Here is a 26348-nt window from a genome sequence, read left to right as displayed (position 1 = left end):
AAGTATTTTGTGTATAAGTAAGTCATCATAAAAAAAAAGAGGACGTGAATTAATTTACTGAAAATTTGTCAAGATGAGATATGGAGCTGCATGCAATTGGCACCCTACGCTGATGTCATACGTTTGCATATTTTACTGATTTGTTGCAAAATTTCCATACCTACCTAAAATCAAGACAATAGTTCACGATCTTGAATTCTTGGCTGGGATTGACGATCATGTCCAAAGACCGGGCAATAGAAGGCCCAAGTATAACTTGAAAGCGATTAGGAAAGGGAGGAGACCCAGGAAACCAAAATTTAATTTATGAAGATAAAAATCAAACAAATGCGTAAATTTGCTATTTCATAAATCATACCAAAAAAAGAATCATCGATCGAAATTAACAAACCAATTACATATAAAAAAATTTATTACACTTTTTTAAAGTTATTATGCTCGTGCGTTAATTTTTTAATGTTGGATACCCAACAACGATCATATATTGACCTTACACCACAAACATAACAAAATTAAAAAATAAATCACAATTGTTAAAAAAACAAAAATGGACAATAGGACTCCACCAAAGTTAAAAATTATACAAAACAAAAAAAAATCGAATCTTATTTCAATAAATTAGAATTAACAACACACCGAGAGATATGTAAATTTCGTTGAACTTTCTTTGGAAAGTATCATCACAAATGCATTTGAGTTAAGAGTGGTTTTGAAAAAACACATCATTTAGCGAGATTCTGGAACAAAGGCAGTGTTGGTATAAGGTCCGCTGTAAATAGAGCTTCCGGTGGTTGAGATATCTTTCCTTGGGCTCCTCTTTTTCGTTAGTATAATCATAACTGCGATGATTGTTAATAACATTAGAACCAAACCAGCGATGGCGATTCCAACGGCGAAGCTACGTTGAGATACGCAGATGTTGTAAGGATCGTCTAAAGCCTGGAAGGGAAAAAGTACACAATGATATTAAAAAATGAGTTTGAAAATTTAAGCTAATTAGTAAATAAAAAGCTGAAGGAATATTTCAAGTTATAGATTGATAGGTACCTTTTCCATAACTTGATCCATTTGTTCGGGTTTGTTCACATCGTTGGCTTCGTTTACGTATAATCCGCTGTATACTTCGATCATGGCTTCGCTACCATCTTCTGGGTTATGTTTTTGCCTATCGTCTCTACGACTTCTACGTTTCTTATCGCTATTGCAAGTTGGAGGCTGGAAATACGACAGTACAGTTAGAATTTTGAACGGACAGCGTTTAATGAAACAGAAATTATAACTACACTCACCACATGCTTGCAACCTTCATTCTCATGCATACATAAATGTACACTGCACTGGTAGTACACCGAAGCAGTATATGGGAATTTATGAGCTTGGAAACGAACCACAGCTTTGGTTAATTGATCGTTGTATTTGAATGGTCCCATAATTTCTTGATCCATGGGGCATCTGCAAAGAAAACGAACAATTGTGACGATTGCCTCAAATAAAAATTGAAAAAAGAAAATTGAAAATAACGCTGACTAAGCACAACTCACCCATCTCCGTCAACTAAACGTTGCTCGCTCCAGCCTAGACCATCTTGGACCAAACAATCAGTAACGTACAAACCGTAAACGTTGTTTGAATCGTTGATGTTGATCACCAAATTCAACGGGTCACCGATTTTGACATTTTCAGCCACCTCGACGTTAGAAGATTCGCCGTAGTAGATTTTCATCGTCACGATGGGCATTTTGGCAGCGAAAATCGATGCTGATGTTTCCGTTGTGCTGAAAATGAATTATTTTTATTTTGTATTTTAATCTCATGGAAGAGGTCCAATGAGTCAATATGTACGAAAATAGATTTTGAATAACTCACTTTTCGGAGGAGGGCGATGATGAGAGGTTCTCTTTCGGTTGATAACGACATCTTACGTGGAAACCTCGTCCTTTATTTGTGACTAATTTTCGATGTGGCTGGACAACAATTGTGTTGTAGTATTCTATGGCACCATTTTCCTGTAAAAAAATATTTATGTACTTATAAGCTAGGTATATTGCCCATGCGTGGAATAAATTTGGAAATATTTCGATCCTAATACACTAAATGAGCAGAGAAGCATCTTTCAAAATAGGTTAAAATTTGGCAAGAAATTCAAATATTTCCTCAAAAATGTTTTTTGAACATTTTTGGAGAATGAATTTGAGCTCAAAATTTAGTTTTGATTTTTGGTACTTCTGAAACAAATGCCATGCGACCTATCAAAATGGTTTCAAATTTAAATTGGAATTTTTTTTAGCACAATTTTGAGACCAAAACATTGTGTTGGTTTTTGGAGTTTTTGAAAAGATGTCATGTGACCCATCAAAATGAATCAAAATTTCGCGAGAAATTCAAATATTTTTCAAAAATGTTTTTTGAGCACTTTTGGAGAATTTTGAGCACAAAATTGAGTTCTGATTTTTGGAACTTTTGAAAAAGGTGCCATGTGACCTTTCAAAATAGGTCTAAATTTCGGAGAATTTTTTTAGCACAATTTTGGGCCCAAAAACTTCTTTGACGGTTTTTGGGATTTTTGAAAATATGTCATGTGATCCATCAAAATGGGTTAAAATTTTCCAAAAAAAATCAAATATCCGGACGAAAATGTTTTTTGAGCAGTTTTGAAGAAATTAGCGCCAAAAATTGATTCACTGTTTTGGAGTTTTTGTAAAAAATGTCATGTGATCTGTCAAAATGGTTTAAAATGTTGCGAAAAATTCAACAAAAACTTTTTTGAGCTTGGTATTTAAAAACAAATATCATGTGACCTGTCAAAATGGATTAAAAGTTTCTGAAAAGCTCAAAATATTCTGACGAAGATATTTCTTTGAGCATTTTTTACAAAACTATGAGCTGGTCATGATTTTTGGAGCTTCTGAAAAAATGTAATCCAATCTATCAAAATGTATTAAAATTTTTCGAAAAATTCGAATATTTCGACACAAACGTTCTGAAGTAGTTTTGAAAAATTTTAACCTCAAAATTGAGTCATGATTTTGGAGATTTTTGAAAACATGTCATGCATGATGCAATCTATCCAAATGGGTTAAAATTTCGTAAAAAATGCAAATGTTTTGGCAAAAATGTTTTTTTGAGGAGTTTTGAAGAATTTTTGAGCCTAAAATTGGCTCATCGCAGCGCAGCTCGCCGTTGATAGATTACAATACACTAGACTTTCTCTTTATAAGAGTTCCATTTTGATAGATCGCATGAGATTTTTTTGAAAATCTCAGAAGTCATGGCCCAATTTTGGACAAAAGATTCATAAAAAATTTTCAAAAAATATTTTTGTCGAAATATATTTTGAATCTCTTGTAAAATTTTAACCCATTTTGAAAGGTCACAAGGCCAGTTTTGAATAATTCTACAACAGTTAATTTTTACTCCAAATTGGAGGGACTGTGAAAATCGAAAATCGAAAATAATTTTTCTGATATTTTTATAGGAAGGATTATTATTCCTGTTTTTTGATTTACTGTCCAATGAAAAAAGTTGAATTAAAAATAATGCTTCAATTTTCTAATACAATATACACCGGTAATTATTTCAACATGTAAAATACAAATAGGTACATATCAACTTACCAATTGAGTACTCATCGTATTACATGATCTTAAAGGTAGGCGATATTTAACAGGGCCATAGTTATGACTGAATTCTGCCATACATGAGGAGTTCTTGGACAATCCCATCGGGTATATCATGCCACTGAATACATTATGTACGGTATCAACATGCACTAGTATTTCATTGCTGTTACACTGGACTCTGATATCTTGAGGAGGTTCGATATCGTATTGAATATCTGTAAAATAAAAATCAATCACCAACCATGAAATACCTATACAACGAGCAAATTTAAATGCATCTAAGCTGTGACTAAGATCAAAAAAAATTTCTAGTCTATAAAATGGAACTCTTTATCAGATTAAAATTACCCAGCTATATTTTTTATACTCGAACTTTGATAACGTAAGGTTTACACTCATTTCAAAAAAATTTTTCTTATTTCATAATGATCACAAAATCTTCATCTATTCGTAATACTATGTAAATTCTGATAATTATCTCTTATCGATATGCAAAAGCAAGCTCACCCATTTCACAGCCCATTACCAATGTAAATGAAAAATATGTACATCAACAGTCAACACTCTAAATCCAACAGTTGTAGTGTGAACGTGATTGAATTCATTATACCTACATATCGAAACATTTCTCAACAGTGCTTTTTATGAAGTTTTTTCAACATGAACAATTCGGGGGCGTTTATGTAGCCGTGGAGTCGAAAAATATCTCAAAACAAAGAATATCCATAAGAATTAAATAGGTAGGTACCTGATTGAAGTACTCACTGAAAGAAAAAAAATGGATTCCATCTCCATTTCCACCGGTATACCGTTTTTTAGTTTACTCGAGGAAAGTTTCATCAAAAAAATAAAAATGGTGGCCTTCTCAGGTAAGATAAACTTTTGTAAACATTGATTCAATACTCTAATAGGTACAGATTCTATCAGCAATTTGTATTATTAAAAGGTACAAAAATGTTAATGGTAACCAGATCAGATGAAGTTTTTGGATTAGGTCCACTACCATGTTCTGAAATACACTCTGATAATTTAGAACCAAGACGAATTCATCAACTGGATGGAAAAAAAGTAAAAAGTGCGATAATATTGCATCATTTTGCAAATATGTATTTTCAATTTTCAAGCTCGGTTTTAAATGTTTGCTTAGGTGGTTTATTTTACTTGAATTTCAGAAATAGTATTTGGAAATAATTTCATTGTTATTTTAACCTCAGAAGGCAAAGTGTTCAGTTGGGGTGAAAATGAAAGTTATCAATTAGGAGTAGGTAATTACGACCAGATAAGTACACCTACACCGGTTATAATTTCTACACTCGAGTCGAAAAAAGTTATCGATGTAGCTTGCGGATCGACCCATGCAGTAGTACGATGCAGTGATAATCAGGTAACCTTTTTGTGCCAATTAAATTTCCAAAAGCTTAGATATTTTTAAATCATTCACACCAACAAATTTGTCTTTCTATAGATTTATTTTTGGGGTAAAGGCATATCAGCTAAACCAGGATACAGAGAAACAAACGCTATAGCGATTACTAGCACCGCTGAGGGAGTTTTCTATGTGACTACAAAGGGCGAGGTAAATCATTTTATTTCATTCGAATAAAACAAAAATGGATTTGGCTAATAACCTACTGATTCTTAATTTGATAAACACAGGTATATGGAATGGGATACGTTTGCACCAGGACGATTCATTCTCCAACTTACTCCATTGGAAACGGCTACACCAATGCTCCAGTTACTATTTGGACAAAAATTTCTGATCTGAGTAATATTAAAAAAATTGCCGGAGGAAAACATCACATCATAGCTTTAAATAACGACGGCGTTGCATTTATTTGGGGAGATAATCAGAAAGGGCAATTAGGTGTGAAAATTCCGAAAAACAACGCGACTCCGATCGAATTCTCGAGTATTTCTGAAAAGTATGCAGCTATAAAAGTTCTTCCTTTTAATAAGTAGACTACCTAATGCAGTTGAATGAAATTTAATTGCAGACTTTTTTTTGCACAGGATTATTGATATTGCAGCCAATTCTCAAAGTGATTTATCTGCAGCCATGACTCAAAGTTCGAAATTATACGTATGGGGAGCTTACCCAGGTAATGAAGTTGGAAATTACATTGCATATTCATTGTAGGACTCAGTATTAGGGGGGGGGGAGACGTGAAAAAAATGGCGGGTGATTTCGACCAAATTCAGTAGAAATCCTTATTTTGAGTTGAATGTTACTCATAAAAAATGTATCAGTCCATCAAAGAAGAAGCATTTTCAAAAAAACGTGGTTTTTTCGCTCTTTCCCCTACCCAACCTCTTTTAGGGAAAATGGACGAGGTTGAAAATTTGCAAATCGCTTCTTATTTTAGGGTGAGAATATTTTGCGAAAGCTAGGGCATCATTTCTGAAACTAGTGAAATGTTTTAGAACACAGTAGTCCCAATTTTATAGTCGCTGTTGCCAATTTTCACAAAACCAAAAAAATTTCATGTTTTTGGGTATTTTTCTCCATTTCTGAAATTAGCAATAATGACCAAAAAAATTGGCACTAATGCGTTCCAAAATATTTTCCCAATTTCAGAAATTATATCTTTCAATATTCTGGCATCATTATTGCGAAATATTCTGGTTTTTTTTTAAATTTTAAAACACGTAAGTATTAACCCTAAAATAAGCGATTTGCAAATTTTCAACAAAATGGCTTGGATTTTGATTTCAATTATGGCCTCGATCGAAGCAGAATCTCAAATACTATGTTTTAGAACTGGGGCATTTTCCATCAAAACAGGCTCGGCAAGGCGCAAGGCTGGAGCGAAAAAACTACGATATTTTCGAAAATGCTGCCTTTTTTAGAGTCCATATCTACCCTCAAGAGGCATCTCCAGAGCTAAAAATTTTTTTGTGCAATTTTCAATTCAAAATAAAGGTCTCCAGTCTCCACTAAATTTGGTAAAAATTTCCCCCATTTTACGGTCGCACATGCTACACGGGATGAAGATGAAAAATGACCAAAAATGACTAAATGACTATACGAAACTCATTTCTCTTCCACATTTTAGGAGGACACTTCTCGAAGCCCTATTTGACATCGTTCACTTCTTTCAATGAAGCTTTCGCCAATTTCTCTGATCCAAACATGACCCATGATTGTATAACTTTTGAACAGTGAGACAAGACATAATGGATGGTTAAGATAACTTTTGAATCGATTGATCAGATAGGTACCAGATTTACGAGGATTTTGGCTGGAATTGTAATCTGATGCAGATGTACGAGTATGTTTTTTGAACTGAGATTCATTCCATTCTATGTAAAAGTAATACTGAATAAGATGAACGAAACAAGAAGACCATATTGTGGTACACATAAATAAATGAATAAATCATGTTGAAACGTCTACAAAGTACATATTAACGAATTTTTGAAAAATTAAAATTGACCATTTTCGGCGATTTATGCATTTTTATTGAAGGTATTATACAATTAATCCAGTAAAAATGATTACAATTTGTAATCTTTTATCGAAGCGAATTTCACCACTTCTCGTCATTCTGGAGTCTCCAGAACGATTTTCGATTTTTACAGAATTTAAAAATTTCTTCAGAAGTAGCAGAAATTAATTTAGGCAGCTAAAAAAACAAAAAATCGAATTTTTGCTCAACTTATTCTCGAGTTGTTCAAAAGGTTAAAACTTCATCCACAAATGATCAACTCGAGTGCGTTTTTTTGATCAACCTTCTTCAGTCATCAATTCATCATTAAAAATCATTTTGGTAAAAAACCTGGAAGTCGGACTAAATGTGGATAAACTCGTTAAATAGGTCGAGAAAAAACCACAACTCAATTTTTGGCTGCAGAAATTGACTTCCACGCCTTCTAGACATTTTGAAATTCAGAAGGAATCGAAAATCGCACTGAAAGATCCAGATAGCTCGAAATTGTGAAATTCGTATTCGAGAAGTTCGTTTTATTTAGACAAGATACAGTCATTCGTGCAAAATGCAAATACAACTGTAGATTAGTACCTCTACCTACTCGAGGAGATTTATCAAAAAACGTTATTATGACTGGTTGCCTATTTTGTGAATTGAAGGAGTCACGTGCTTCGCAAAATTCAAAATTTATTAATTCTGAGAAAAATCATCAAAAATAAGAAAATATTTGAAACATTCAAACGACGCCCATAACCCAGTATGTACCTGCATAGTGCATACTCGAGTGGACGAACAAAAAAATGTTATCATGACAAATAATTACTCATCTTCAAAATTGAAGGGACAAACTTGATTCAAAATTTCCAAATTTGTTGTGTCCTAGATTTTGAAAATTTTGAATTTGCAAATTGTATTTGCACCTTGAATTTTGAAGATGGATAATTTGTCATAAAGACTTTTTTTGTTCGTCCACTCAAATACTATGAGTTGGTAAAGTCACTTAAATGATCTAAACATCTGTTCATTTTCGGCGAATTTTTCAAAATATTGATAAATTTTTGCCCAAAAATGGTGTAACTTCTTCAATTCACAAATAGTAAGAAAATATTTGCATCATTGAATTGACTTCATTAACCCATAGTGCTCAAATGGGCGAACAAAAAATGTTGATATGACAAATTTGTCTATATTTTTCAAAATTGAAGGCACAAACACAATTTCAAAATTTGAGTCACAAACACTGGTTTTAAACAGTGTCTGTCACATACACTGGTTTTAGCAGTGTCTGTCTCAAACACTGGTTTAAAAGGGTGTCTGTCACAAACACTGGTTTTAAACAGTGTCTGTCACAAACACTATAGTTTTGAAAAGTGTCAGTCACAAACACAGATTTTAAACAGTGTCTGTCACTACCACTGGTTTTTCACTTGGGTTTGAAAACTACCACTGATTTAAATGGTGCCTGTCACTACCACTGGTCATTTTTACTACAGTTCGAACACACACCCACTGGTTTAAATGGTGTGAGTCTTTACCACTGGTTTTTACTTGGTTTTGGACACTACCACTGATTTGAATGGTGTCTGTCACTACCACTGGTTTTTCACTTGGGTTTGAAAACTACAACTGATTTAAATGGTGCCTGTCACTACCACTGGTCATTTTTACTACAGTTCGAACACACAACCACTGGTTTAAATGGTGTGAGTCTTTACCACTGGTTTTTACTTGGTTTTGGACACTACCACTGATTTGAATGGTGTCTGTCACTACCACTGGTTTTTTACTTGCGTTTTAACACAAACCCACTGATTTAAATGGTGTGAGTCTCTACCACCAGTTTTTACTTGGGTTTGAACACTACCACTGATTTAAACAGTGTCTGTCGCAAACACTGGTTTTAAACAGTGTCTGTCACAAACACTGGTTTCAAACAGTGTCTGTCACTACCACTGGTTTTTCACTTGGGTTTGAAAACTACCACCGATTTAAATAGTGTCTGTCACAAACTCTGGTTTTAAACCGATGAACTCTTCAAACAGATGAAAACTCTCCGTTCATTCCAGACAACCCCTCTAAAATAGAAAAATTAATCGCTTTAATTAAAAAATACAACCTCGCAAACTCAATATAAACCGTCTCACATAAGATGTAATAATCTAGTAAGTAATTATAAACACCCCCCCTCCCCAAAATTTGAAAATTGTGAATCACGTTTGCTTATTTAATTTTGAAAATGAACGATTTGTCATGATGACATTTTTTGTTCGTCCATGGGCAATGGGCATCATTTAAAATATGATTCAAACATTTTCTTGTTTTTGATAATTTTTTTCAAAAATTTTGAGTTTTGCGAAGCACGTGGCTCCTTTAATTTACAACGTTGGATAAAAAAAACAATATACGAGATGCCCGCCTTGCATTTGGGCCGAAAGAGGATACAATTTTCAAAACGGCCAATTGGTTTCCACGTTTTCTAGGAAAATTTTATAATTTTAGAGAAATCAAAAAATCACGCTGGTGGCTCCAGAATGACTGGAAATATTGAAATTCTTTTCGTAGAAGTTCGTATTATAGTTTCAGAACCAATTATCCTCATTTTTACTGAATAAATTACACATATTTTATTAAAAATCATAATTCCGAGGGGGGGGGAATTTTATTTCGAATTTTCAAAAATTCACCAAAATCAAATTCCAATTTTGTACTCAAAAAAACAAAACGTTGGACGTAACTGTCCCAGAAAAATTGTGGAAAATTAAGAAATTGTGAACAAATCTATTTCTAATCTTGATAGAATGACAACTTTTCTTGATCAAAATTTCCACATTTTGGTCAACTAAAATCACAAAAAGAGCAACTTTTCAGTTTTATAATATAATTTTGGAAATTAATTCAGATTTTAAGGCAAATTTAAAAAAAAAAATGAACTATAATATTGAGTACGTAAATTGAACAAGAAGCAATTTTCAAATTGAGGAAAAAAGAACTGGAAATAGAAAAAAGAGTTGAATAATATCAAAGCACACAAAAAGAAACTTTTTCAAATATTTTCGATTCGAAATATTTTTTCCAAATTCCGATAGCAAAAAGTCAATGTTCAATGTTGAAAAATTTATTCGAAAATTGCTCCAATAATATCAATACAAAAGTAATTTTGTTTACTTTATTTCGAGAGTTTCGAAGATCTTCATTCACATTAAAGATACTCAAGGTCAAGAGTTTTTCAAGTACCTTTAGGTAAATAGGACCAGAGCAATATATTTTTTTTTCAATACCAACCTAGTTAATTTTTCTCATTGAACAAAATATGTACATTGCACTCCTGAATATTTACCATTTTCCAGTCAAAATATCGTCACTCGGCCAAACCTCTCCGCTGCTTAACTAAACCACTAGGCTATATCCAATCGCGAATACAATGAGCAATTTTAAATGTAGACGACTAAAACCGTCCTTTTATCACATCAAATGTCTAGTCTGCAAAATAGAACTCTCATTAGGTTAAAATTGCCTAGCTACATAATTTTTTATACGCGAACTCTCTGATAAAACGTAAGTTTATACCTATTTTAAGAAAAATTTTCTCATTAAATAATAATTACGGAATATTACCGATTCGGTAGTATGTTAATTTTGATAATTATCTCCTATCAATATGCACAAGTGAGCTTACTCATTTCACAACCAATTACCAATTTAAATGGAAAATTACGAGTACCTACGTCGTCGTCGATATATCGTACTCTAAATCAAACCGTTCTAATGTGAAGGTGGTTGAATACGAGTATGTACTTTCTCAACAGTGTTTTTTCAACATGAACTATTCAAAGACGTTCACGTAGCTACAGTGTCGAAAAATATCTCATAATAGAGAATAGTTCTACGAGTAGAAAAGTATTAATTAATTAAAGTACCGAAAGAACAAAAAAATGGAGTCCATTTCCACTTCCATTCGCGTACCATTTTTTAGTTTAATTGAGAAAAATTTTATCAAAGAAATCAAAAGGCTGTTCTTCTCAGGTAAGATTGATTTTCGTAAACATTAATTCACACTATTAACACAGATTTTACGACAAGTTTTTTGTATTTCAAAGGTCCAAAAATGATAATCATAACGAAATCAGATGAAGTTTATGGATTAGGTCCACTCCCGGATTCTGAAACATATCCCGATGATTTACAACTAAGACAAATTCCACAATTGAATGGCATAAAAATAAAAAGTAGGCTACGATAAATACATTTTCAATTTACATTCTAAATAGTATAGACGGTTTAGTTCATTTTGTACCTAACACATACATATTATTTTCATTTTCAGAAATACTTTTTGGAAAAAATTTTGTCATTGTTTTAACCTCGAAAGGAACAGTATTCAGTTGGGGTGAAAATGAAAAAGGTCAATTAGGAGTAGGTTATATTAACGAGATAAGTACACCGATTGTAATTTCTACACTTGCGTCGAAAAAAGTTATCGATGTAGCTTGCGGATCGACTCATGCAATAGCACGATGCAGTGATAATCAGGTTAATCTTTTATACCTATCAACTTTAAAAATTATTTTTGGGTAGGATATTTTAAAATTATATTTTCAGATTTATTTTTGGGGTAAAGGTATATCAGTACATCCAGGATACTCTGAACCGAACACGATAGCAATAACTAGCACCGATGAAGGAGTTTTTTATGTGACCACAAAGGGCGAGGTGAACCTTATCTTTTTTCCAAATAAAATAGAAATGTAGGTATTCGGCTATTAACCTATAACACTGATTCTAAATTTGATGAACACAGGTATATGGAATGGGATACGTTTGCAGTAAGACGTATCATTCTCCAACTTACTCCCTTGGGAATGGCTACACTAATGCTCCTGTTACGATTTGGACACAAATTGATAACTTAAGTAATATTAAAAAAATTGTCGGAGGAAAACATCACATCATGGCTCTGAATAACGATGGTTACGTATTTGTTTGGGGAGATAATGGGAAAGGGCAATTAGGATTTTGTATACCGACAAATCAACCGACTCCAGTTAAATTTTCAGGGATTTCTGAAAAGTACGTTTTGTTTGATCACTTCCCATCAATTATAATGCTGTTGAGTAAAATATAATTGTGGACCTTTTTTTTGCACAGAATCATTGATATAGCAGCCAATTCTCAAAGTGATTTATCTGCAGCTATAACTCAAAGTTCGAAATTATACGTATGGGGAGCTTACCCAGGTAATCTGTTTAAAAAATACATACTTAACTTACTTATCTTTACCCATAAAGCAACTATGTTTGAAAAAATATAAAAATATGTCGATCTGCTATGATAATTACATCATCGAGCACAAAATCGACGTTTTTTAATGCTATACCAACAAACTGCATGGGATAAAGATGAAAAATGATCAAAAATAACTAAATGACTACAAGACTGATTTTTCTTCCACATTTTAGGAGGATACTTTTCGAAGCCTTATTTGACATCGTTTACTTCTTTCAATGAAGCTTTCACCAATTTTTCTGATCCGAACATGACATATGAATGTGTAACTTTTGAAGCACTAGAAGAAGAAAGTGACGATCAAGATAACCATTGAATCGATTGATAAGACTTTTTAGAATTAGGATTTTGACTTGCATAAATATTGTAAAGTGATGTACATAAGTGTACTTATACCTAGGAATGTGTAGATATGTATGTTTTTGAACAACAAAGATTCGTTCTATTTAAAAAGACAATAAAATAAGCTGAACAATAAAAGTAGTACACTTAAATTAGCAAATTAAGTAGGCAACTACGTTAAAATATCGAGAAACTGAGAATTTGTAATATTCTTGATTTTTACAAAATTATAGTGGGCTACAAAAAATATTTTTTTCATTTTCATCGCCCCAGTTTCCAAAAATACCTACAATTTATTCAGCATTTTAAAAAAAAGTCGTAAAATTTGCTGAGTTGCTAAAATGAATACATTTGGTTGAGAAAAATCAGATTTCTTGAGGAAATTTTCATTTTTTATGCCAAACAAACATTTTTAAATGAAAAAAATTCCAGAGAAAAATTTCATTAACCTGTGTTTATCTCAACATTTTTTTAATTTCCAAAATTTTTAAAACTGGACCTCACTTCACAATTTACACCACTTCCCAATAAGAAATTTTCATCTCGTAAGCCAAAATGGCCACTTTTTTCAACTGCCCCCCCCCCCCTAAAATGGCGCCCAAGTTGGTAAAACAGAGGTTAGGGACCATCATGTAAGTATACCTACACATTTTTTTCTCCAATTGATGTCGAGTAGAATACGTGGTTTCAATTAAGTATGTACACAATAATTTTCTCACTTTTTAAATGAAAAATGAATTTGAAAAAAATCTGAGCCATGAAGCAATTAAAAATTGAGAAAAAAATCTTCAAAATCATCAATAGTTTAGACTATATTAAGTATAGAAGAAAATTAAAATTCATGAAATTGTGAAACAAATATTCAGTTTTCAAGATATTTACTAATCTAATCACTCTATAGTTTAATTTTCAGTTAGACGTTACCAACTTGACCTTCTTGGCAAAATTTACAAAAATGATGAGACACCCTGTGCCCTTGCAATCTTCAGATTCAGATAAGCTACCAATGCTACAATGTATGTTATAATTATTCCTTTATCAGCGGAATAATTACAATATAAAATTAAGATAACAGCGCATGACAAAATGAATCCAGATAAGGAAGAAAATGATATCTTGCCAAATTTCAAGTAGGTAGTTTATTTTCAATGGGCCGAATGTCTTTATACGCAAAAATGAGGCAAAAACCAAATATTTTGAACGAAGGGATGCAAAGCTAGCCGAAAGCTTAAAGACGAGCAGATTTTTGCACTAAGCCAAAAGCTAAAAGTTTCCAAGTTTAATTTTTTCCTAGCTAAAAGCTAGCCAAGTTTCATTTTTTTTTTTTTTTGGCTTTTTCAAAGGCTTTTTTGCCGAATTGAATTCTCTAAATTCAGAAGAAACAAAAAAATGAAAATTTCATTCAATTTTATTTTAATGCGATTTAATGAAATGAAAAAAAAAGAAAATAATTCTAGCAATGAATGTTCTCTACTATCACTAATTATGAAATCGATGTACCTGATCTCATTTTTAATCCCCTTTTTTTGTAAATTGATGGTGTATCAGCTAAAAGTTTAAAGTCAAAAGCTTTAAGCCAAAAGTTTAAAGCTAAAAGCTTAATGAAATATATAAAGCTGTAAAACTGAAAATATAAGGGACCATTGGAACCGAACGTTTGGCTAAAGCAAGCCGTATAAATCGAGATAGCCAAAAGCTAAAGCCAAAAGTTTTAATTTTGAAATTTCAAGCTAAAAGCCAAAAGCTGAAGTTTAATTTTAAGGCTTTTCATCCCTGTTTGAACGCGAGAGTAGATAGGTACCTGTTGTAGACCAACTCGACCTTCACTTACAAGGAAACCCTTTAAAGTGTTTGTCTCCAATTTGAACAGTACTGCGATTTTTGGAAAGAGCATGGCCTGAAATTCCACAATCAAAATTTTAGCTACCCTAATTAATTTTTCGATTTTTGGGAGAATTTTTGAAAATCCAAAATTGACCAATTTCAGCGATTTACTTACATTTTTTTTTTAATGTATGTTTTCAGTAAAAAATATGATGAAAAGTAGTCTTGAAACTAATATTAATTCTGGATAACCGAATTTTTTCGTTTTGAGCCATTCTGGAGCCTCCAGTGCGAATTTAGATTTTTCCAGAAAGTTCAAAAATAATAAGGGCAGCTGAAAATCGAGTTGAGACCTTTTCTCAACCTGTTTAACGAGCTAATCCATATTTGAGTCAATTTCCAGGCGGACTCTTCAAAAGTGTTTTTAAGCAGCATATTCATCAAAAAAAAAAAAAAAATAGAAAACCTACTCTAAAAAAACACACACACACTCGAAGTGTCCGCCTGGAAATTGGTTCAAATTTGGATAAACTGGTTAAATACGTCGAGAATAAGCCTCAACTCGATTTTTAGCTATTCAAATTAACTTTCCGAGACTTATGGAAAAATTTTGAAGTTCTAGAGAAATTAAAAATTGCATTAGAGACTAAAGAAGTTAAGGATGGCTGAAATTTGTAAAATTCGGTTACGAGGCGTTGATTTTAGACAAAATAAAGTCATTTGTTCAAATTTTAAAATTTTCCCCACAAAACAGAAAATTTTCAATTTGTTGAATTTTTGGTCAAAAAATCGTTCCAATATCTGCCAGGAAATTGGCTTAACGCCTAACGGTGATAATTTTTTCACTCGTGTGTTACTGTCTGTTTATAAATAGCCCACGTAGTAATTCAACATTTTTAGTGAAGAGTTCTCTGAGGAGGCTGTTTCTAGCAGACTTATGTTCATACGCATGCGTCAGTTTAAATTCTGGCATAACCTAACCTAATGCTTCTCTTTCCCACTGCCACAACCACAGACGCACAGACCACTCGAACCTCGAACTCGAACACTCGAAGTCTCGAACAGTACGACTGTATTTGATTCAATGCAGTGAAACACAAACGTGTAATGGATGAAGGTTTGGTCAGAATCCGGTTGAATTATAGTTATCTTCATCATAATTTGTAAGCAAGTCATTCAGTTTTATGTTTCAATTTAAGAAATGTCCGGGTGTTTCAAATATTTGTGTTGCGGTTGTTATGAAGGTAAGTAGTATTGATGGAATATTTTATTTATCAACTTGAGTATTATTTCCCATTTCAGAAAGACATTAGGTACATACATAGGTACGTAAACGTATTATGTACACAAGTACCTACCTACTAATTTCTCAGATGGGAGAACTCATTTTGTAACACATGTTTTTAATCAAGAACGTTCGTTAGTACATAAATAAAAATGTTGATGTTGAAACACTAAAATGATCGAATTTATATGTATACCTATTCGCTACATTTCCATGTTTGAATTAGATTCGCCTTCCTACGGAAGACTAGACCAATGCCCAGTTCACTTACCACATATTGGTTTATTGGCGGAAAACTTCGTCGACGATATCAAAATGATGTGTTTTTCAGGTAAAATATTGGTACCTTTTTTCTCCACGAATTAATCAAGTCAACTTTCCATAATCAAGTTTGATAATATTTTTAAAAGGTCCAAAAATGCTAATCATTACGAAGTCGTATGAAGTTTATGGATTAGGTCCACTGCCGGATTCTGAAATGTACGCGAATATTTTCGAACCAAGACGACTAAATCAACTGGACGAGAAGAAGATAAAAAGTAAGAAATTCGAATAACATTTGTATACCAACGTAATTTGCTTATCGCTGCTTTGAAAACGTATGTTGCGATACATTGGGGGGGGGGGGCTGAAAAGGAGCGGGTATGTAGAGATAACCTAGATCCCAGGCCATATTTTGAAAAATTCATAGTTTGGGCGGAGTTACAAATTGCAATGACCTTGAGATATTCGACAGTTGTGTCTTGAAAAGAGCAAAATTCATTCCAGCAAATGAGAACGATTTTCAAAAAACTGAAGAAGATCTTATTTTTACCCCCCCCCCTCCTCCCCCAACATTCATTGATAGCGATATTCTAATTATACCCATTCAAAAACTTCTAAAAAATGTTTAGATTTTCCAGTTTTTCAAAAATTCAAAGAAAAAAAACTAAAAAAAAGAATGTGAATTTTAAAATTTTGGAATTTGAATGATTTTTTTAAGATGTTAATTTTGAAAAAGAAAAGAAAGGTCTAAAAAAATTATAAATAGACTAGAATCAAGATACACTAGTGAAATTTCTAAAAGTTGGGATTTTTTCATGAATTACAACGTGTCTTACATTATGTTCACAGAATTCGTTTTCGGTGAAAATTTCGTCTTAGCTTTGACAGAAAAAGGCGAAATGTTCAGCTGGGGTGAAAATAATGATTGTAGGTTAGGATTCGGCCATAGCAAAAAAATAGGTGTACCGACCATGATCCCTCCATTTGCGGATAAAAGGGTGATCGACGTTGCCTGTGGATCTCAGCATGTAACAGTACTGTGTAAAGATCAAAAGGTTAGTCCATTCGAGCTTTAGCGTCACACTACCTACACTTTAGTAAGTAGGTATACATATTTATTTGAATACCAATCTTCAAAATCATTTTCAGATATACTCTTGGGGCAAATGTGCAAAATATCAGTATACTAGTCCTACACTCATGGCAACAAACGCAGTTGGGATAGCGTGCAGTATGCATGCGTCTTTCTATTTAACTTCAAAAGGCGAGGTACATGCTTAAGATAGGTACAGGGTGCGCAGAAATGTCGAGTACCCCCAAAATGGATTTTTGCTAAACGTTTCGGCTGGTCACAATGAATGATAATAATGATAGCACAAGATTGGTATTTGGTTGTTGGACGATGATGTGATAACATTCCACTAATCATCATACGTATCTATTTCATATTGCCAACCTATATTTTTAATTTAAAAAAAAAACTTTCTATGGAGCACTCAATATTTTAGTGCACCCTGTAGTTATCAACGTAGGTAGGCTACCTTATATCTATGGTTTATGTTCAACAAGGTGTTGATTTTGTTCAACAGGTATTTGGATCGGGCACATTGGCAGAAATTCGTCTTGACAGTAGCAATCTTAGATATCAGTTTGAAGAAGTCAATCGCGATAAAAATCCTGGTGGTGTCAGTGGTTGGGTTCAAACTGGTGTTTGGGTGAAACTCCCTTTCAAAAATAAGATCAAGAAAATAGCTTGCGGGAAACATCATTTAGTAGCGCTAGATAATGAAGGAGTTGTACACGCTTGGGGATGTAATCAAAATGGACAATTAGGTGGCCAAGATTCAACATACAGTCCCAGGGAACCGATTAAAGTTTCAATTATTAATGAAAAGTAAGAACACTTAAGGTATATGCATTAAAATTCGTTTAAATGGGCTAATAATAATATAGGTAATACAAGAGGGTAATAAATTTGCTAAAATGTGTAAAAACTGTTCGCAGAATTATCGACATAGCAGCTGATTCACAAAGTATTTTATCCGCAGCATTGAGTAGAAGGTCTAAAATATACGTTTGGGGAGGATATAAAGGTAGGCATAAGATGTACATTTACCTATATAATTTCTTGGATTTCGCCTCTTAATTAATTACCTATGTATACGAACGATTATTAAGCCTAAAAATCAAGACTTAAAATCATTGTTTGTCTGAAAGACCAATGAACACATTTCAGGCTATTCTTTCGTAAATAGCAAGTACCTTTTTAATTCATTTTTTCTTTTTTTTCCTATGCAGGTGGAACTTTTTCACAGCCTTGTGTAACATCGTTTCGCTCATTCCAAGAAGTTTTCACAAATCTTTCTGATCCAAACCTGTCACTAGGTTTTATTACTTTTAAACCGGCAGAGCAAAACAGATCTCTTAAAACTGGCGCGTTAGAATCAATTTTTGACGAAAAAGTGAGCACACTTCAAATTCTCAATATCATAGTTTTACAAAAAAAAAAAAAAAAAAAAAAGGCGTGAAAATAAAATATTATAAAACTTTTGATTTTGATTTTCAGGACGATAGCGATCTAATAATAAACGTTAGAAATCAGAATATCTATGTCCATAAAATCATTCTCAAAGCGAGATCTAAATATTTTCAAGCAATGTTCACCAATCAATGGAAAGAAAACGACAATAAGTAAGATTTAAATACCTATCTGTATTGCCTCGTGTGATAATACTTGACACAAATGCACATTTTTGATTTCAAAGCGTACTGAAAGTGGACGATTACAGTTATGAAACCTACAGGAATTTTCTATTATATCTATACACTGGAGAAATTGATATAACCTCTGAAAATGTTTTCGGTAAGTAAACATTTCATCTTTTGCGATGAATTATAATTCGCTTCAGTATTTGAAATTATATTTTTCCTGCTCTTTGTTTCGTTCTTTAGAATTAATGAGCATAGCTGACAGATACGTTGATGAAGATTTATCAGAGATGATCGTGAAAAAGATCGAAACTGGTTCATTAAACGGAGAAGTAATCGATGCTCTTAAAGAAATAATGAAATTGTCATCACCGGTAAGTAATAATTTTCAATCTCACTTTAAATTCCCAATTCCCAAAATTATTGCTAAAATTAATCATGGTCTGATTTATTCAATAATAATTATTTTTAATAATTTGCAGAACTATGAAAAATTCTGCGAAGGCATGAAAAAAATGATCGTTCCTTCAACTTCGCAACAAGATGCTTGAATTTCATTCTTCATTTTACTGCCTTTTTTAGTCATAATTTTTGTACCAAGAGAATAAATTTTTAAAATATTTTTACTAATTACTCGTACTTAGGTTTGTTTGTAGTTTTTAATTTCGAATCATTTGCAAAAATTGAATTTTACTTTCAACGAACATAAGATTTAAAATAATTTTAATATCCGTCAAAATCATCAAGAAAGAAAGGAGGAAAAACGATAAACAAATTTTCTAAAATAAATAGGTACCTACTTAATTGGGTCTGTCTGGTATAACTATAATCCTACAATTTAACTGTTCAATTTAAATATCTACAACATTCAATATCCAGAGAGATGTTTGAAATTTTACAATATTCAGATCTCAATTTTGACTCCGAGCCTGTCTACTAATCAGGTGAGTCATATTTTTGCATTTTACCCAAATCCAAATTTTGTAAAAAAAAACAAAAAACAAACAACCGGCCAAAATTTTTAGACTAATCCTCATACTATAATATACTCGTATAGAGGCGAATTTGCACGTCAAAATTTCAGATAATTGTTCATTTATGATACATATTTTGTTTCTCGATTTTTTCTCAATTTTTAGAATCGAATCTGACAAGGGAATCTCTTGAGGTATCACACTCCGATTCGAACGGGACCGCGATTTTTAGAAAGAGCATAGTCTAAAACCCCCAAAACCAAATTTTCAGCTGCCAAAGTTCATTTTTTGATTTTTGGCGAATTTTTGAAAATTCAAAATGGACTGTTTTTGGCGATTTACGAGTACTTGATCAGTAAAAATGGTGAAAATAAGTCCCAAAACTAATATCAATAACCCAAATCCAAATTTCACAATTTCTAGCCATTCTGGAGCCTCCAATGCGATTTTTTAATTTCTCCAGAATTTTGAATTTGCTCCAGAAGGCGTGAATATGAAGTTGGGCAGCTGAAAATTGAGTTGTATATTATACTTGACCTGTTTAACGAGTTTATCCACATTTGAGCCGATTTTGAGAGTGACACCTCAAGAGTAGTTTTTTGAGGTGTCACTCTCGCTCCAAAACGGCTGGAAATGGTAGAATTTGCGTTCCGGGGGTTAGTTCTTGAAAAAATACAGCGATTCGCACAAATTTCAAAAATTTCCTCACAAACGGTTATCTTTTGATTTTTTGGATTTTTAGTGTGCGTAGCACACTATTGGTTTCGCTTTGAGAAATGAAATTTTATTGGAACTGAATGTTCTCTTAAGCTATCCAACCGTTTTTTGTACCTATTGGACACCATTTGAGAATCATTAAGGCGGAGGGAATAGATTAATTTTCATTCAATTCGGATGGGTAATTGCTGAGTAATTGCAATTTTAGTTCATTATTTTAATGCATTAAATCCTAAAAAAGGAGAAAGGGGACTTGTAAACCACCTGCCGCTCATTGTACCCTGCTATACCCCCAGCCTTATCCTTTCATCATTTTATAAACAGCTGCGTTGCATTGTACCCTGTTACACCCCCAGTCTGCCAGCTGTGTATTTCAAGTGGGAGAGGCTTGGTGGGGTGTTTACCAAACAAATATATTATTTTAATGCCGAAACCTTCGTAGTGATGTGGTGGCTGAGTGGATAGGGCATGTAGGTAGGAATAGGAAATTTAGGGACCCACGTTCGAATCCCCGTGAGGTAAGTAGGTAGGTGACAGATTTTTCATAGGAAAATCGGATAGGTAAATGCTTTGGAGTTTACTACCTACGTAGTACATGATAATGGGGCAAAAATAATGCTGAAATTGAGTTATGAATTATGATATCATTTGCTAACTAAAAATTCATTTCATTAATTTTCTATCTACCTATAGCCATAAGTATAGTAAGAATTACCTTGACGTGAATAATTTTTAACTTTTTACTTATAATTTAAAAATTACTTCAAAATGAGTAATTAAACTAATTTTTGTACAATTGAAACATGAAATTTTTATTATCATGATTTAGTAAAAATTATTAAAACAAAATGATTTTTACTATTGGTAGGTACCTATAGCAAAATTTATTAAAATGATAATTTTTACTAAATGATTACAGTAAAAATTATTAAATGGGATCTGGTACTTAATTGTGCTAAATACCAGTATTTAGTTAAATTTTTTTGTAAAAATTACCCATATTTTTTTTGTGTAATTTAGAGGCAATTCAAATTCTTAACATATTTTATAAGATTTAATTCTTAAAAGAATTACCTTGACATGAATAATTTTTAACTTTTTACTTATAATTTAAAAATTACTTCAAAATGAGTAATTAAACTAATTTTTGTACAATTGAAACATGAAATTTTTATTATCATGATTTAGTAAAAATTATTAAAACAAAATGATTTTTACTATTGGTAGGTACCTATAGCAAAATTTATTAAAATGATAATTTTTACTAAATGATTACAGTAAAAATTATTAAATGGGATCTGGTACTTAATTGTGCTAAATACTAGTATTTAGTTAAATTTTTTTGTAAAAATTACCCATATTTTTTTTGTGTAATTTAGAGGCAATTCAAATTCTTAACATATTTTATAAGATTTAATTCTTAAAAGAATTACCTTGACATGAATAATTTTTAACTTTTTACTTATAATTTAAAAATTACTTCAAAATGAGTAATTAAACTAATTTTTGTACAATTGAAACATGAAATTTTTATTATCATGATTTAGTAAAAATTATTAAAACAAAATGATTTTTACTATTGGTAGGTACCTATAGCAAAATTTATTAACATGATAATTTTTACTAAATGATTACAGTAAAAATTATTAAATGGGATCTGGTACTTAATTGTGCTAAATACCAGTATTTAGTTAAATTTTTTTGTAAAAATTACCCATATTTTTTTTTGTGTAATTTAGAGGCAATTCAAATTCTTAACATATTTTATAAGATTTAATTCTTAATTTAGAATAAAAAGCAAGTTCTGAAAATTGGTTTGAAAATTTATAAATTTGAAGACAATGGAAATTCTAAAAAAAATAGTATGAAAATTTGTATTTAGAGACGCTGAGAATTCCAAAAATTGATTAAAAGTTCTGTAAGTTGCAGATAATGTGAACTTGAAAATTATATAAAATAAGTATTGTAATATTTATGAACAAGATGAGAATTCTGAAAAATTGGAGGCAATGTAAATTCCAAAAATTGAGTAAACGTTTTACAATTTGTGAACAATATGAACTTGAAAATTGAATTTGAAATTTTTTAATTTAAAGACAATAAGAATTCTGAAAAATTATTCAAAATTTGACTATTTAGAGGCAATGTGAATTCTAAAAATTGATTGCAAATTTCCTAACTCAGCAGCAATGCAAAATTCTGAAAATTTATTGAAAACTTTATGAAATTGTAGCGATGGGGAATTCGGGAAATCGATTTGAAATTTTGTAAATTTTAAAACAATGCAAACTATGAAAAACAACTAGAAATTTCTTAATTTAGAAGCAATACAAGCTTATAAATTATTCTGAAATACCTATTGTAATTTGGAAAATATGAAAACACTGAAAAACAATTATTATTTTGAAGCAGTGAGAGTTTCAAAAATTCTCATCACTGTGACATGGTTGATTCACTTATGCACTACCTAGATGTAATAACGGTTATAGCTGTAGAAAAGGCAGCTAGCTACGCACACTTTGCAGCTAAGCTTTGCTTAGCTGTCTAGTTTAATTTTGAAAAAAGCTGGTCAAAAAACCACTCTTGAAGTGTAACTCCCAAAATCCGCTCAGATGTAGATAAACTCGTTAAACAGGTCGAGTTCAATACACAACTCGATTTTTAGCTGCCCAACTGCATATTCACACCTTCTGGAGCAAATTCAAAATTCTGGAGACATTGAAAAGTCGTGCTGGAGGCTCTAGAATGGCTGGAAATTGTGAAATTTGGATTATGGGGGTTAGTTTTGGAGAAAATACAGCGATTCGCGTGAATTTCGAAAATTTCCACCCAAACTGGAAACTTTTGATTTTTTGGATTTTTCAATTTTGAAAAAAGCTGGTCGATCAAAAAGCCACTTTTGAGGTGTCACTCTCAAAATCGGCTCAAATGTGGATTAACTCGTTAAACAGGTCGAGTATAATACACAACTCGATTTTTAGCTGCCCAACTTCATATTCACGCCTTCTGGAGCAAATTCAAAATTCTGGAGAAATTGAAAAATCATGCTGGAGGCTCCAGAATGGCTGGAAATGGTAAAACTTGGATTTGGGTAATTAATATGAGTTTTGGGACTTATTTTGACCATTTGTACTGATCAAGTACGTACTTTTAAAAAAAAGCATAAATCGCCAAAAACAGTCAATTTAGAATTTTCAAAAATTCGCCAAAAATCGAAAAATGAACTTGGGCAGCTGAAAATTTGGTTTTGAGGGTTTTAGACTATGCTCTTTCCAAAAATCGCGGTCTCGTTCAAATCGGAGTGTGACACCTCAGGAGGTTTCCTTGTGAGTTTAAAATGTTGAAAGGCTCCCCTTCAGTCCTTCGAAAAGTGATCATAGTCTTGACGAATCAAAAAAAAAAAAACAAACAAAAACATTACTTGAGATTTTGAAAATACGTGATTGAATTATTTCAAGGCTCACAATACACAAAAGGCTCAATCAGGGTGAGATAGGTGAATCAGTTCAAAGTCAATTTTTCTGCAGTCTTTTGTGATGGTAAAAAAAAATAATTTTCAGAACTCATCTCAAGTTTACAATCCTACCATCCTTAAAGTGGTGGGGGGGGGAGGATAATCTCGAAAAATTTAATTTTTATACCATTAGCCACCATCTTGGACATTTTATGGTCAAATTTTTAGTACTAATTTCCTCTTTGTCTTCTTTTTCCAACTTTTTTGACCTACAAATTGGCTACAATATCAATAAAAATATTTTAAATCATCAAAACTGAAATTTTTCGAATTTTGCAAGGAACTGATCTAAATTTCCAAAGACTGATAATCTGAAAATTTATACAACATGTACATTTGAACTCATTTGGTCATCACTGATTGTCAAAATTCGAAAAAAAACAAATGCAAAAACCACACATCGTAGTACGAATTAACCAGTACCAGATCTTCGTTTCAAAATACAGGACTTTTGTTGGATCTTTTGAAAGTGTCTGTAAGACCTTGAGCACAAAATTTCATGGTTTTCACCCCCTCCCCTCTCTCTTAACACTTCCTTTCGATAAGCACAACGTTTTTTTTTTTTTTTCAATTTCGTAAGATGATTTATAAAACAGAATTTTTCACAGCTTTCTTACTTAAGCAAAAAACTTGATTTCTTTTCAGTAGGTAAATAATGTTACAAGTTTGAAAACAGATTCAAGATTTTTCCGATTTGTTCAAATGCAAACTTTGCAGCATCTGAAAATTTAGGTATGTGATATTTTTCAAAACTTGAATCGGATTTTAAAAAAGTAATTCATTCGGATTTTATGTTCTAAAATGGAAGAAATTATGATTTTAATTATTCATTCCGAGTAGGTACATAAAAAACGTGGGATTTCAGTATGAATATAACATAAAAAATCAACAATCGATCATTTTTCATCAATGAACGACTTTTTGTTAAAACAACGAAGAGGAATATCGAGTATATTCTTACTAATTAGACAGGCTACATATCTTTTTGCTTTTATACTCAGAATCTCAATTTTTTGGATTCTTTAACTTTTTTTTAGAGGCTTAGAGCTTTAACTTTCAAGAATTATTCGAATAAAACTGAACTTGGATAACCCCCACGCTTCAGACGATGTCAGCAAATATTCAAAATACATACATACGAGGTAAAAAAAAAATAAAAAAACTCACCATCATCTTCAATAAAATTATCCGGGATCTGGTTTCCTTGGATGGAATTGAGTCCCAAAATCTATAAAAATAATAAAAATACTCGAATTCAAATTCAACCAAAGATGAATTCTATAATTAATCGATATTTATATCCAACTCTTATCAGTCTCATCGTCCACCTGAACAAAATTAAGACGAGTAGAAAGTATATCACGAACTTCACCTAAATACCATAGGTACCAGAAAATCATAGATAAATACCCAAATTTAAGGTATTCCAGATACCAGGCGAGTGATATTTTTATCAAATACACATATAATATTTAAAACCTAAGACGAAGCGATGAAAAGAATAGTGAATGGTGAAAAGTGAATCGGTAAAATGGACACCTCTGATGACACAGTAGGAGATAACCAAACATCTTGGCGCAGAAATAATGCAAACTAAATGGCGAACCGCATGAGCTAGGTAGTTAGGATCTCAGTTTGCTATTGAAACAAATTTAGTGCAATTTTTCGCACATATGAGAGTTCACTTTTGCTATTTTATCGACGATATGTCCATCAAATTACATGAAAAGAGTCATTTCTGCTTATTTTATGTAGCTGCCCTACTTATTTTTGAAGATCTCCCTCGAGTGTATCGTTATCTTAACAGTATAATGGTCCATGAGATAGGAAATGTTCACATCCGACGATGGTCACTTCAATTTGAGCACAAGTTACTAAATTACTAGTAATGACCTCAACTTCTGGGAACTGAAGTCTGAGTCATCTTGATGAAATCTCCAACCTCATCAGAATCCATCTTCATCCAATCACCTCAATCACCCACTTTTGCAATAAAATAGTACTTAGGTAGGTAACTGAAAATGCAAAGTTATCTTACCGTTACACAAGCAATCACTTTGAACACCCACATTTTGTACTGAAACAAAAAAGAGAAAAACGCAAACATTTACTTAAAGTTAATTAAAACAACACCATTTCGCATAAAGTTTCTCTTATCACAGTGGTGAACACCAAAGTCCAAAACTCTACCTTATGATCGCGGCAACTTTCAATCTACATTTCTAGCAAAAGCTACACATAACGTCACGATACTTGGCTCTTTACCGACTAAAGATGCATAAAAACTGACGTAATTGACAAAATGCAATAAAAAATACTCGAAAACAGAGGCGTTTTAGCGAGGCGTAGCCTTGATGGTTCTTCCAGTTGTGTTTAATGACGTCG

At 32.2% G+C, this 26348-nt stretch overlaps 3 protein-coding genes across 7 annotated transcripts; 2 read left to right on the top strand and 1 right to left on the bottom strand.

Moving 5' to 3' along the window:
- Positions 1 to 394: 394 nt before the first annotated feature.
- On the bottom strand, positions 395 to 26348 carry LOC135845575 (cuticlin-4-like). 2 transcript variants are annotated; one of them, XM_065364215.1, is made up of 9 exons: positions 26154 to 26348; positions 26002 to 26040; positions 25131 to 25191; positions 3615 to 3835; positions 1867 to 2006; positions 1542 to 1775; positions 1290 to 1452; positions 1048 to 1215; positions 395 to 939 (listed from the first exon to the last, which is right to left on the bottom strand). In XM_065364215.1, exons 2-9 carry the CDS (start codon positions 26032 to 26034, stop codon positions 727 to 729), a joined length of 1233 nt encoding a protein of 410 aa, XP_065220287.1. In that variant the 5' UTR covers positions 26035 to 26040; positions 26154 to 26348; the 3' UTR covers positions 395 to 726. The 2 variants fall into 2 exon arrangements, with proteins under 2 accessions (XP_065220287.1, XP_065220286.1); XM_065364214.1 differs by having other exon boundaries at positions 26002 to 26348.
- LOC135845576 (RCC1 and BTB domain-containing protein 2-like) lies at positions 4070 to 12814 on the top strand. 4 transcript variants are annotated; one of them, XM_065364218.1, is made up of 7 exons: positions 4070 to 4489; positions 4567 to 4695; positions 4793 to 5004; positions 5086 to 5196; positions 5277 to 5545; positions 5634 to 5722; positions 6677 to 10988. In XM_065364218.1, exons 1-7 carry the CDS (start codon positions 4399 to 4401, stop codon positions 6784 to 6786), a joined length of 1011 nt encoding a protein of 336 aa, XP_065220290.1. In that variant the 5' UTR covers positions 4070 to 4398; the 3' UTR covers positions 6787 to 10988. The 4 variants fall into 4 exon arrangements, with proteins under 4 accessions (XP_065220290.1, XP_065220288.1, XP_065220291.1 ...); XM_065364216.1 differs by lacking the exons at positions 5086 to 5196; positions 5277 to 5545; positions 5634 to 5722; positions 6677 to 10988 and adding exons at positions 11651 to 11761; positions 11850 to 12118; positions 12197 to 12285; positions 12508 to 12814 and having other exon boundaries at positions 4213 to 4489; XM_065364219.1 differs by lacking the exons at positions 5086 to 5196; positions 5277 to 5545; positions 5634 to 5722; positions 6677 to 10988 and adding exons at positions 11651 to 11761; positions 11850 to 12118; positions 12197 to 12285; positions 12508 to 12814 and having other exon boundaries at positions 4214 to 4489; positions 4835 to 5004.
- LOC135845573 (RCC1 and BTB domain-containing protein 1-like) lies at positions 15494 to 19388 on the top strand. The gene is made up of 12 exons (XM_065364211.1): positions 15494 to 15744; positions 16012 to 16116; positions 16196 to 16324; positions 16899 to 17104; positions 17199 to 17318; positions 17639 to 17943; positions 18054 to 18142; positions 18348 to 18511; positions 18616 to 18740; positions 18815 to 18912; positions 19002 to 19132; positions 19241 to 19388. The coding sequence occupies exons 1-12, from the start codon at positions 15702 to 15704 to the stop codon at positions 19307 to 19309; spliced, it is 1584 nt and encodes a 527-aa protein (XP_065220283.1). The 5' UTR covers positions 15494 to 15701; the 3' UTR covers positions 19310 to 19388.

The sequence above is a fragment of the Planococcus citri genome, chromosome 4 (assembly GCF_950023065.1).
Source record: "Planococcus citri chromosome 4, ihPlaCitr1.1, whole genome shotgun sequence".
Taxonomy (NCBI): domain Eukaryota; kingdom Metazoa; phylum Arthropoda; class Insecta; order Hemiptera; family Pseudococcidae; genus Planococcus; species Planococcus citri.
Note: the sequence above shows the minus strand (reverse complement) of the source record. Positions and strands in the feature narration are given on the sequence as shown.